This window comes from Gopherus flavomarginatus, chromosome 3 (genome assembly GCF_025201925.1).
Source record: "Gopherus flavomarginatus isolate rGopFla2 chromosome 3, rGopFla2.mat.asm, whole genome shotgun sequence".
In the NCBI taxonomy this organism is placed as follows: domain Eukaryota; kingdom Metazoa; phylum Chordata; order Testudines; family Testudinidae; genus Gopherus; species Gopherus flavomarginatus.
This window is the reverse complement of record NC_066619.1, coordinates 169,083,627-169,097,543: the sequence shown is the minus strand read 5'-3', so window position 1 is coordinate 169,097,543 and position 13,917 is coordinate 169,083,627. Positions and strand designations below refer to the sequence as shown.

The 13,917-nt window shown below is 38.8% G+C and overlaps 1 protein-coding gene across 25 annotated transcripts in view; it reads left to right on the top strand.

The window, feature by feature from the left end:
• The window catches only part of ANK2 (ankyrin 2), a 591,714-nt gene that overhangs the window by 334,109 nt on the left and 243,688 nt on the right, over nt 1-13,917 (top strand). For 5 of the 25 annotated variants that reach the window (XM_050943970.1, XM_050943968.1, XM_050943966.1 and 2 more), the window contains exon 1: nt 11,437-11,682. The exons of 16 other annotated variants lie outside the window; for them this stretch is intronic. In XM_050943970.1, the coding sequence (XP_050799927.1) occupies nt 11,548-11,682 (135 nt within the window). In that variant the 5' untranslated portion in view covers nt 11,437-11,547. Of the gene's footprint in view, nt 1-11,429; nt 11,683-13,917 lie in introns of those variants that run through there. 4 more of the 25 variants (XM_050943963.1, XM_050943974.1, XM_050943960.1 and 1 more) reach the window with 2 other exon arrangements.

Genomic DNA, 13,917 nt, shown 5'->3' with positions numbered 1-13,917 from the left:
GGGACACACCATCACCTAGAGTGGAGCACCCACAGGGTCACACATCTCGAAGAACCTCAGTTACTGCAAGGTGAGTAACTTTCTCTTACATCAGTCTAATTTTTCCCAATGGTTCAGCCTGGAGTTTGTCTTAACTGTGATTTTTGCTTGTTTTGTGGTTTATAAGTCAGACTGTTTATGATGGTAGTTTCTCTTATGGTTTAATCACTGTCTCAGTCTGGAGTTAACAAGAATGTTTAAAGATTAAGTGAGCCAGGGAAGAAAGAAGAAGAAAAATAATCTATTGTCAGTGTTATAATAAACTATATCAAATAAAACTTACAATATGGTTGCAATGTATGGAATGTCCTACCAAACTAATCATAATAGTGTATATGGCAGGCAGTCTAGGAAAATATTTGCAGTCCTGTAACACCTTTCACTCAAAAAGCTCAATATTTTTTTACAAATATTAGATAAGCCTTACATCTGTCCTGCAAAGTATATATGCGTTAGTTCCATTTTAAACATGGGTGAAGAGAAGCAAAAGCAGAGCTGGGTAAATAACATAGGGGTTCACACTTCCATTATAAAATTAGCTCATAGATTTTTGGATAGGTTTTCAGTAAATTTACTCTACAGTTTCTTGATGTGTCTTGGAATTCTTCAAATAGCAAAATATATTTTTTAAGATGATAATTTGCTCTTACAGAAGCACAAATGTGGAGCAACATACATATTTTTGAACTGCATGAGAAAAATAATACATCCGTTTTAGTTAATATTGTATATTTGTAGAGTGTATGTCCATGTGCTGTACATTACTAGTTTCAGAATCATTTGATGCAGCAATATTTATTAGACATCAAAAGATGCAGCAGGCCAGTAAACTATACTTTTTGACTTGATTGAGCTCAAATGTAATCATCGTCACTTGGATATTTTCTTTTGTCTCTGAAGTGTTCTGTGAAACAGTGGATACTCCATGCCTCTTCCCCAGGGAGGCTCAGTTGCCCTCATATTTGGAAGGGGGCTCCTGGCAACTCATGCTGGACCTTTGAGAGTGTTCATTTGTATTGGGTGTAGCTTTTAAAGAAGTTATTTTACTGAATGGGAAATGATCTTTCTCTCACCTACTCTCCTTCAGTACTACAGTATCTGTAGATGCAGTGAGTAAAGGAGCAGGTTATCTGTTTTCATATTCTTATTAATGGTTTAGAAACATATGGTGACTCCTGGATTAAAAGATCTGTCAAGGTCTAGAGAGGATTATTATGCTTAATGTATTGAGTGATTCAGTGTATGGAAAATAGTGGCATTATCCTTCCTTTTCCAAATGGCTCAGAAAAGACCTTTGTAATTGATTCACTAATGAACTTGAAAGTGTTAAGAACATAAGAACAGCCGTACTGGATCAGACCAAAGGTCCATCTAGCCCAGTATGTGTCTACTGACAGTGGCCAATGCCAGGTTCCCCAGAGGGAGTGAAGCTAACAGGCAATGTTCAAGTGATCTCTCTCCTGCCATCCATCTCCATCCTCTGATGAACAGAGGCTAGGGACACCGTTCTTTACCCTTCCTGGCTAATAGCCATTTATGGACTTAGCCACCATGAATTTATCCAGTTCCCTTTTGAACATTGTTATAGTCCCAGCCTTCACAACCTCCTCAGGTAAGGAGTTCCACAAGTTGACTGTGCGCTGTGTGAAGAAAAATAAAAAGTGTTGTGGTTGTGGTCATTTGATGATCATCTGTTTATAAAAGTAATTGAATCTTCAGGGGACTTGTTGTTTTTAATGTGTGTGACCAAATACTACCAGGCACCAGAAGAAATATGCAGCTACATCTTTGGGGAGGACAATGATCACATCAGGATCATGATTATAAAACATAAAGGGCCAGATCTTCAACTGATACAAATCTTCATAGCTTCATGATTATCTACTCTAACAGAAGATCTGACCCAATATGATCTCCAAAAGCTCACGAGCCATAGTGTACCGGATCTTTCTACAGAAGAATCCAGAGGAGTGGAGGACTTTGAAAGGTCCAGTAAACTCTGCATGTTCATCTTCCGTAGATTCCAACAAATCCTCCTCTCATTGTTGACTCAGGAGACTATGCAGTAGGCAAAGGATATGTGGCCTTTCCATGGATCCTAGAAATTCATGAGGAAGGAAAACACCAATGAAATGGAGCTCTTCACTTTCCTCATTTCTGACTGGCTTACTTGGCTATGAGAAGATAAACGGGAGTTTGCCAAATAAGGAAGATACTTCAAAAATAAGTGCCAAGGAATTGTATTGATAAGTTTAGTATTGACCGTATTCTGCTGCTACCTTTCTTTCCCTTTCTGTATCTCTATTTATCTCCTTTTCTCTGTCTATCTTTATGTAAATCAGCAATATATATTTATATACATACACTCCTGTTAAATTAGCCTTCTGTGTCAAACATGTCTTGAACATGTCTTGAAATATCCTCAGTTGGTTTGACCTCCGGAGCCGCATCCAGTTCTTCAGAGGTCAATATGTGGCTCCTTCCATAGGTGCTGACTCGGGGGTTGGAGCTACAGATGCCAACTTTCCAATGTATGGGGTGGTGCTCGCTGCTACGCCCCAGGCCCTGCTGACTGGTGGGGCTGCTTGCGGGCGGGAGGCACTGGGGGCTGGAGCTGATGAGGGGCTGCAGACATATTACTCTGGCTCTTTGGCAATGTACATTGTTAAATTCTGACTCCTTCTCAGGCTTAGGTTGGCCCCCTCTGTCCTCAATAGTACAGGCAATTAACCTGTAACAAGTATAGTAGGAAAGATTTCTTCATAGCGGTACAGGGCAGCTTGATTATTCTGGTGCTGTACAGATAAGTGTTATGGTCTCAAATGCTGTTTGAGTTTAGCAGACAGAGAGCTTTGCCTTTCTGGGGCTGACTAACAGTATCCTGGGAAAGTAAATCTCTATCTGGAGATTAGATTATGGGCTTGATTTCACTGTTTCTCCCATATAAGTCTTTGAGTTGCAAGTGTAGAGCCTAAAAGTATCCTCAAATCACTGGTTTCATATACTGTCTGGGGACTGGAGAGTCAGTGTGAACGGAGATGCCACTGTTCACTCAGAAGGTCTTTGGAAAAGTGAAAACAGAAATCGGTTTCAGTAAAAATACTGGAATTAAAAGAGTAAGTGTTTGTTATTGGCAATAATACATTTTATGTACATTGTTTTCTTGTTCACATTGTATAATGAAGAATATACATGAATCTAACATGGTGAAGTACAGTAATATATGTGTATGTAAAAGAAAATTTCCTTTGCCTAGTCAGCTTTTTAGCCTAAAGAGAGAGCTTCTCAAGCACCAAGACATTCTGTTTTATTTTTATCTTTTACAGTTGCTTTATAGACTCTTAGGAAATATCTTCTGTCTTTATTGATGTTACTTTTTATTCTCATTCTTGGAACCATAAACATAGACCCTTTCATGTTATACACTGTTTATGCCTGGATTACATTAAATGAAGTGAGTGAGGACTAACATTTCAAATTATGCAAATAGTGAAAAAATTGATCATGGTAATATAAGGAAGGCAATAAAGATTGTTATGATGGTTTTAGCCAGGCAGGATCCTTGAAAAAATATTGGAAAATGTTTGTGACTTAATTCTTTAGAGCAGGGTGTAATCAGTTCATTTCATACATAGAAGATGATTACATGTTCAATGTGTTATAAATATTCATATTAACTAGTGAGTCATTTGCCAATGGAGAGTAAGTGGTTGAAAATAACTATTAATAAATATTCATAATAAGTGTAAAGAATGTTGGCCCTCAGTCACCTTAGTGTTCTAGTTGCCTTAAAAAAGGTTAAACTATTTTCAAATGTAGGCAATGTGATTCTGTCCTTTTTGTCTTTGATTTTAATGGGAGTAGGATCAGCTATAGACATTAGATTCACTGACTATACTCTGTAAAATACACGTTTTAAAATTAAAACCATTACTGAAACCAAAAACTGAGGATTTTTAAATGAAATATTTGCAGAAAAATGTTTGCAAAGGAATTTAATGTAGCTAATTTGAGAAAGCAAACAAGCCAGCCCTGCCTGCCTTGGATTGCTAATATTTCCATCAGCGTTAAAGTTTGAGGTACACAAGGAATTAAAAATACAAAATATTTACCAGTCTACTCTGAAGTCTCAAAATTTTGCTTTGGGTTCAGTCTTTTCAGATTTGTTTTTAAATTTTAATAATCCAAACCTGTTCACGTATCCCTAATATATATAAAGCATATATTAAGTGAGTACAATTATATTATACGAGACCCATCGTGATTAATATGGGCAAGGAAAAGATAATGTTCATGTTTTATATTTTTGTACTGACGTATACAGCACTGCACATATTCTGCTGCTGGATACATTTAGTAATATAGGATCTAGTGATATAGTAGGTGATTTAAATAAACCAAACCATAATAAAATCATAGATTCTGTTGAATGCTGTTGGCTAACTTGATTAGCTGCTGCTTTTCCAGAAGCTGTGAAACATGAACAATTGAGGTAAACAAGAATGGTAGAAGAAATTTCTAACAGGACTAAGTCAGGTTAATTCTTGCTGTAGCTATTTCTCACATAAACACTATGATTTGGGGAAAAAAACTGTTTTTATGTATTGTGATTTTTGTGAATTTAGTGGCTGACACATTGCTATTCTTGAGCCACTAAATATTGTGAGATAAAATTCCCAAATAGACACTGCGCAGGATTTTGCCCATTGTTTGTGTTCTGGTTTTGTGTTTAAAAGCAATATTAATATAATTGCCGAAGGCTTAAGGTGAATTCCAGACAGAAATAGTCTGTTTAGCAAATCCTGTAGCATGATTTAAAATAGAACGAATATATTAATACTAGTCTTGGTGCATTTTCATATTCTTCTCTTTTACCTGAGAGCCACTTAGGTTAGCAAGACTCTATCCTGGCTTTTTGAACTCTCTGGCCCAGATTCTCTGGTGCGATTTGTTCACTTTGCACTACTCAGTGAGGGTGCAAACAGGATGGAAGGGAATTCCCTGTTGGCATACAGCTGTTGAAATCACTAGAATCATCTCCTGCACTATCCCTGTGTAGGAGGCATGCCACAGGTGGAGGAATGTGCTAAAATTGGAGTGGAGCAGAGCTTCACTATCCTAATTGTCCATTGACATACGTTAGAGTAGCCCCAGGGCTGTTTTAAATAATGCTGGAATGGTTTTAAATCAGGGAGGTACCAGTTCCTTGATTTCTCCCACCTTTGTCCTGGACCAAGCAGAATTCAGACATGTTGGAATACCGAGTCCCTCTGAGTCTTCTTCCAAGAGTAACACTGCTGTTCTATGGTCTGAACTCATGGACAAGTTTATGTGAAGGGCATGGAGTGAGGAGGAGTGTGCAACATACACTGAAATAAGATTCCTGTTCTAACTAACTACTTGCTTTTTCAGAGCATCACATTCATAAGCCCCTCGATGATTCATCCTGACTCACTCCCCAAATGGACAGAACAGACCTTGCAATATGCGTGAATATTAGATTCTGGTAAACCAAAGGGAGAAGTGACTGTCAGCAGATTAAATTGAAAGAGCTCCTGTTTGAGCAACAAAACCTGGCTTTCACCTGGAGCTATCATACTGGAAGAGAGATGGCCTCTTAGGTAACCTATTACAGAACAATATAGAGTTTTGAAGGTCAAGACGAACACCTTGAATCCATCCGCAGGTTGCCAGTGCTGCTCATGGAGTGTAGACTCTATATGCCCTCAAAATTATATTCTCTTTAATATGTTGGCCTCTACAGGCTGCACCTGTTTCAGTTTCCAAGTAGCCTCTGGTGTAAACCATGGATAGGTGTAGCAAAGTCTGTATGTAAAATAGGGTATGGCTACATTTGGAATTTCAAAGCACTGCCGCGGCAGCGCTTTGAAGTGTGAGTGTAGTCAGAGTGGCAGCGCTGGGAGAGAGGTCTCCCAGCGCTGCATGTAAACCACATCCCTTACGGGTGTAGCGTGCAGCGCTGGGAGCCGCGCTCCCAGCGCTGCTGCCCTGATTACATTGACGCTTTACAGCGCTGTATCTTGCAGCGCTCAGGGGAGTGTTTTTTCACACCCCAGTTGCAGCGCTGTAAAGTATGAGTGTAGCCAAGTCCATAGTCTTTGTACCAAGAACAGGTGGAAAAAAGTGCTTTTAACCACAGCTACAACTTTGACATCCAACAGCAGTTTCATGTCCAGAAGAACCCTTATACTGCATACCTGAGTCACACATTCTGTACTTTTATGAATGATGGTGATATAGTCTTTGCTAATTCTTCTGGTATCTTCTCCCATTTTATCATCATCATCTTAGGTCAAATCTTAGCCAACTGCTTTCCATCTCAGCCCTAATCAGCAGAATATAATATAATGGCTTATATTTATATGTGGCCTGGTGTCCTCCCAGTGGGAATGTCAAACACATTCCACTGCTTCATTGGCCTTCTGCTGAAAAACAGAGACCTCTTCCACTTAGTAAGCTATGAGTCCTTTTTTCCCCCATGTTATGAATTGACATACGTGTATGTGGCCACATAAACAGAGATTGTAATAACAGGGCTCTGTGAATGACCTAACATGTTTTCAAACTTCGTGATTTCATTAAAAAAACCAAAGAAAACCAATCTTTACAGAGGTTGTAGTGTGAATGTTTAAACTGGTTATGCATGTGTTATGCTAGCTACAGAGATTGAATCGGGTTCTGTTTTCATCTAACAAGGTAGAAATCTGGAGTAACTTCACTGGTTTCAGACAAGTTACTCTTGATTTACTCTGGTGTAATTCAGAACAGAATCTGGTTTGTTATTTATAAACAGGGACTAAGATACTTTAATGTCTACACTAGAGCGTCATAACTGAAAACCAGGCCTTTGTTTTTGGTTCGTTAGATGATAGATTTGAAAAACAATAGTGCAGCCCAGATAACAACAATTACAAAAAGAGCATGGGAACTTACAAAGATATTGCAAGTATGTCCCTCCATGAGGACTTTGAATCCTACATCCCAAGATACATCCTTTGTTTGAATATCATGCCCTAACTAAGTTTGGCAAAACATGAAAATGTTTGCTTTCTGAGTAATTTGCCCTAATGACTTTGGACCATTTTGACAAACAACAGTGATATTGTTAAAAGGACTCTGGCAGAAAGCTTATCCCTTGCTCTGTCAGATGTCTACACAGATTGTAACTGTCTACAAGCGTTGCTTCTAAGGAATGCATGCTGCTCAGTGTTCACCGTCATTTTCCCCTCCAGCTGATGCACTGGTCTTTCTTTCCTTTTTTTATAAGCTCATCTCGTATTAATTGACCACTTTATGTTAGGAACTAGTGGAACAGAAAAGCTGCCATGCTGCATTAAGCACTCACAAGGATGTCTGACAGGAAAGGTGCTAGTTGGTCAAATAGATCCTCTCGTGTTTAGGCTTTTAATATGGGAAACGAAGCAATTTAATCTGGAAAAAATGTCTAACCAGCTGCCCAGTGAATAGATTGGTCATTTATGTGAAACTGTTCCTTGGAAATCCATTGTTTTTACAGCTGTAAAATTTATTTCTGAGGTTGTTTATTCAAATCTGTTTGGGCAGAAATCACCAGCAGTAGAAAGCATAATGGATTTAAGCCTTCACATTTCTCCATTTCCAGCCCTCTTCAAAAATCTGTGATGTGCTATGACATTTCATCACAAGTAGATCTTTTAAATCAATACTTAGTGCCTAGATCCTCTTGGGGACCCTTGGTTTTGCAGATGTTCTTTACTCAGTGAAATGATCGGCACATGCAAAAGGGTGACCTCCTCACACAGCAAAGTCCCAGTGTGTGCATGAAACTAGAGAGGAACAATTTTGGTGCTCATTTTAGAACCATTTCCTTTCTCTGTAAGTGTTGTTATCTTTCATACATTAATGACCGTTTTTCTTAGAATTACCAAATCCATGCAGTTAGGAAATGAGACAGTATTTGGTCCTGCCATGAGGGCAGGGGACTGGACTCGATGACCTCTCGAGGTCCCTTCCAGTCCTAGAGTCTATGAGTCTATGAGACCTATCAAAAAGAAGGAACAAGGGTCTGCACCAGCTAAGGCGGCCAGCTGATGGAAGAAGGCCTGAAGAAACTAAAGCTCTGAATAAAACTGGTGACTTGTGACAGTACATAGCACAGTAATGATTTTAAAACAAGATGCCGTTGCCTCTGTACTCTGCTCTCATTGACCTTGATCAGTGGTCTAAAATGTGGAGTAGAGCTGATTGAGGCAAATGGCTTGTTAGCACATCAGCAAGTTGTGCTATTGCCTGAGAATGTTTTCCCCACCATTATAATTAACAGCTAAGGGTAATCTGAAAGGCATTACAGAGACAATAATATGTTTCTCTGGGTTTTTTTTTTAAATGTTGCTTGATTTGTGCATTTGGCAGAGCTTCACAGGCTTCCCCTGTTTGTATAGGTCTTCCACACAGCGGTAGGGTAAGAAAAGTTATGTCTAAAAAGAGAGGCATGTTTGTGCAACTAACTCAAGGTGACTCATGAGAAGGTGTAATCCCTGAAACTACCTCTAACTCCTTTGACAGTGTCCCTTTAAGATGAAGAGATGCTGTCTTTTCTCCATTCAAGTCTCAGTCTAGCAAAACACATAAATACCTTCTTAACTTTAAATAAGCATGTGTTTGTGTTTTACTGGATCAAGACCTCCGGGCACATGGCTTTGTTGCACATATTTATGAATGAGACTCTGTAGAGGTAATTCAGTGAAGGAGAAAATGAATTTATTTACCAACAACTGGAGTACTTAAAATATCCCAATATAGAGCAGATAATGTAACCATTAGGGATCTAACCTCAATTCCTGACAACATGATCTTTGTGTGAAGAAATGGTTTAGTGTCGCAAATGAGGGAGCATGACCTATTAATTTGGTATGACTGGATAGGAGGGGGCAGTTCATTGCAGTAAAGAACCTCTTTGGCACACTAGTTATATAGATACCAGTATATATACCACACGTGGTGGTGATATTCAGGTGATAAATTGGAGATCCATGGGATAAATGAATTTTTCATATAGCTTAACTGTTCCACTTGCCCTCTACCTATTCAATCTGTCACCCAAGGACTTATGTGAACTTTACCTGAACAATTTCAACTAACTACAAGTTCTGTTTTAAAGCTATGTGACATAACAGTATTTCCTCTTTCTTCCCCTAATTGTGGGGCAGCTTTTATGTATCTGAAAGTTAGACCAAAATAAAGCCTGTAACTGTCACATCATAACAATGGGAACCCCAAGAGCACGTGTTGTACCTGAGATTACTTTTTATTCAATTTTTTTTTTGGTTGGCCTGATTTCATATTGACAATGTCCTTGTTAAAAAAACAAAAACAAACCAAAAAAAACCAGGTAGGTGGGTGTCAGCGTGTGGGGTTTTTTTACACGTACAAGCCTTGGTTATATGAACTTTGTCTGAGTCAAGTATTTGGCATTTTCTGTTTTTGCTATTTTTTTAATAATAGATGTAACAGGAGCTGGGAATTACCATTGTCTGAACCACAACAGTTTATAAATCAGGGCAGGGCTATGAGAAAATCAAGGAGAACACGAAGAGAATGAAGCTGAGGCAATGAGGAGCAGATTACCCTTGCGCATTTATTAAAAGTCCTTTAACACCATGGATGACAATTACCATATGTTGTGGGAAATAAATTATGCAATTTTATAACTGGGCTGTACTCATGCAGTTACTGAAGTGTCAGAGGTCACTGTAATACTTAATGGAGCTTGAACTACCATGAAGCAGCTCTGAGTACTGGTGTGTGATGTGTGCGTATATATATTACATTATATTATTACAATCTAAATGAGCTGAAAGCTTTTTTATTAATACATTTTTATACTTTAAGTTCAGGTTGTTTGGATATGGAGTTAAGAATGAAATCATTTAAACTATTTTCCTATTGGGCTTAAATGGCTGGCAGAAATGTTATTGGGGACATTTTGTGAATCAGATTTTATCTACCTCTTCATAGGTATAAATATAGCTAGGTAAAGTATGTACCCGAATGCAGTAATATACTGTTAGTTCTTTTGTACATATGTTATCCCACAAGGTGCATTAGTTTATAAATAATACTGCCCAAGGTTTGGCAAGGGAACTGAACCAATCCCATATTGAAAGTCTTATCAATCAGGAAAAAAGTAGAGTTATAAATCAACCTGACATAATGAATCCTATATATGGGTCAATAATCCGAAAGGGGAAAATATCTGCTTATAACTCTCACAGATATGAAGGATAACTGGGTACAAATCAATACGAAACCATGGTGTCTGCTGTATATTTTAATACTGCAATACTTTGAAACTTGAAAGAGAAAAATGTTGGGTTAATGCTTCTGGCTTTTGAGGAACATCATTCAGTTTCTGAGGAATTTCAGACCAAGTCATGCTACATATACACATTTCCACTTACAGATTGAATGCATATACCTCAAGATGATGTTTTAGCAAAGATACAGCATTCTCTACTACAAGCCAATATTTACTGATACACTGGCTTTAGAGATGCATTTGCTATCTGCTATAATTATTTCCTTGTTAGTTTTGCTGGTTTTAAGCTCTGCAGGGGAGGCTCTTAAAAGTTAAGGAATAGTGGGCTAGTTCCAAAAGAGGATGCTCAATAAGCTGCTGTTCTACCTGATACAACCCTGAAGGTCAATACAAAGGCGAAGGAAAAACCTTTATACTCTGATTTAAAAAAATAATAATGAAAATATGGTCTAGACAAAATTTAACATAAACAAAAGGGTCAGAAATTTTCGCTTAAATTACAATTGAATATCTATAAAACCATAGCCCACATACAAATCAATACAAAATGAGCTCATCATGATTAATAATGAGTGAACTTTAAATGACAAAAGAATTATTAATATAAATGGTAATGAAAAATGTGCTCAAACGTTTTGATTGTCTTTTGTTAAAAACCAAATAGATGCTATTTGAATTAATTAGGATTTTCTTCTGTTGGAAATTTGCAAGACATTAGCAACATTCTGAAATTCAGTGCTTTGTATAAACACAGTCAGACAGAGAGCAGTAGGAAAAAAATCAAAACAGTCAAAGGCATGCAACTGGGTAATTCAATAACCCTCACATGTAGAGTCATTTCACACAGTAGGACTTCAACTCTGTGTGCTACGCAGGCTGACTGTATGCTGGAAAGCAGCTCCCCCCTCAACTCCATTTACATGCATAGCTGGCCTAGTAGGTGTAAAAATAGACAGACAGTGCCTGAATTGGAAATGGTCACTGAACGCTGTCTGCAGTTGCTGGGGTTTCGAGTTCTCTTTGACACAGGCCAGCTAGAGAGGCAGGGAGGGAAAGAAGGTATTCAAGGGAGCACAGCATAGAAGTGAATGATCATCTTTCTGCATTGTCTAAGTCAGCTGCCCTTTGGGAACACTGGGCACAGTCCATAGTGAAGGATAAACCCACTTGCAGGAATTGATAGAACTGACATGGGCAATGCACCAGTTTGCCAGTCGTGTCACACAGGCAAGAGTATAAGAGCACAAGGGAACATAGAGGATTTGGATAAAATTCCTGATTACTATGGATGCAACAATGAAGAAAGCAAAGATCCCGAGGCTCAGGTAAGTCTTAACTGGTGAAACAGATGAAAGACACGGGGAAAGGTTAAGGTACTAGAACTATAGATCTTAGACTTGAAAGGGGCCTCTTTGCTCAACCCTTTTGAGGCTGCTGGATAGTAGTCTCCCCAGTTCAGCAGTGTGGTAGAAGAGTGTGAGAGAGAGAGAGAGTGTGTGTGTGTTTAAGCTGTTGCTTTTGCTATTGTGGCACTAAGAGTAATGAAAAAGACAGCTGGCACTATGCTGAGCAGTAGCTTGAATATATTTTCAGGTACCAAGTAGTCTAGGAATGTAGGCAGCAGAGGACTTCATGTGATCTTAAATGCTATGAAAGCATGGATATAATATCGTATTTTAATCTATTTTACTGCCATAAATCATCCTACATTGATAGATTAGTCACTAACTGTCACTGGTTTCACTGTTCTCTAGAAATCTAGCAACATTATTTCTGGTTTTGTGGCTCTATAGTAGGGACCCTTGCCTGCAAACCCTTAATCCCATGAATAGTCCCATTCAAATCAATGGGACTACTCAGGTACATAAGGACAATGCAGATGAGTGTTTGCAGGAGCTAGACTTAGGTATACTTATTTCTTGCAATGTATGACTGTCATATTAAAACATATGAGTAACTTTCCTGCATCTAAGAGGAAAAAAGCAATGTGAATTGAATTTCTGTATGTGTTAAGCAGCAAGTGAAGTGCCCTTTTCCTTTGTTGCTCTTATTCCCCAGGTTCAGTATGAATAGTAAACTACAATCAGGGCCAGATCCTGGCACCCTTGCTCTGACTATCCAAGTAATCCCACTGAAACAATGAGACCAAAAGCGTACTGCTTACTGAGGGTCATGCAGACTTTGCACTTGAGCTAACTGAGTTACTTTTGCAGCTAATGCTGTGGTCACCAAAGCTAATTGCCTTGGGGGATTTAATATATGCAGATATTGACTCTGATATTCACTGATTTTTGTCATGACAACTATGGAATTATCTCATGGCTTTTGGGTCGACTCATTCACGAATACGTATTCCGGATATGTTCCTTGGTGAATATACCTCTCTCATTGTCTGCTCATGTTGTCATGGTGAACAAATGACCTACAGCGGATGAAGTAGGAGAGGGGAGAGAGCATCACTGGCAGAAGATCTGACTCTGATCATATGAATCACAGAGAGGTTTAGCTCTCCTGTTCTATGGATGTGATAGAACTCTCAGTTCCAATCTCATCATCTGCACAAACTCCTACAGCAGAACTGTTCTAGGGTTTGGGCTATCATTCAGCTGCACCGGCTTCATGAGATTTCAGACAAATGTTTCTCAGTGCAAGGAGTTGTCAGTATAAATCAATGTATTTGGCAAAATAGAAGCAGTGGCAAAGACCAAGGAGCAAACTTACCTTTCCCTAATGTACAGCCATTTTCACAATCCGAGGTTCTGGCTTCACTAGGAGTGTATAGCCAGCCACCTTTGAGATGGATTCATGCCACTTGTGATCGGTGAAAATTAATGAGGAATTCCGGAACCCTTTATAGAGAGAGCAAGGTGCCTGAAACCTTTAAAAACCTTTAGCTTGCGATTTAAAAAAAAATCCTTTTTTGCAGACTCTGACCTTTTTCTACATAAGGTGAGGTCATTGAAAAGGTGGTAGTAGGCCAAATGCAGCAAAATTATTTTGGATTCTTTTCAATCAGGTTTCAGAGCTGCCTGAGGCATGGAGGCAGCACTGCTTTCATTGGTTCATCAGGGCAATGGACAGAGATCAAACATCCAGGATGACACTGTCTGTAATACTATTAATCGTGAGGTTCTTTTGAGTCCTATGTGGCACTGGCAGGGATGGAGGGAGTCACTTGAGGGCAGGTTTCTCATTCCACTTGTAAAGGACCCAGAAAATTACAAAGGGCAATTGCCTTTCTTGCATTGGCTTATGGAGTCTCATTGCATTCATTGTTGTCAATTCCTCATACAAGATAAAAAGATAGCTCTGTAAAAGAAACTGTCATCCAAGTTTTGTGGTGACTTGGGAAATCCAGTGACTGTATCATCTCTTCTGAAATACAGGTCTGGTATCTGACACAGTACCTTGTTGTCTTTTTATGCTATTATCTGCTACTTAACCGAGACCTTGTTTTACTGTCCTACTTTCAGCAAGACAGACTGTGGGTCTTAGTGACCAAAGGAAAATATTAGCATCAGGCTGAGGATGGTGGCTCAGTGAAAACTTGCAGCAGATGC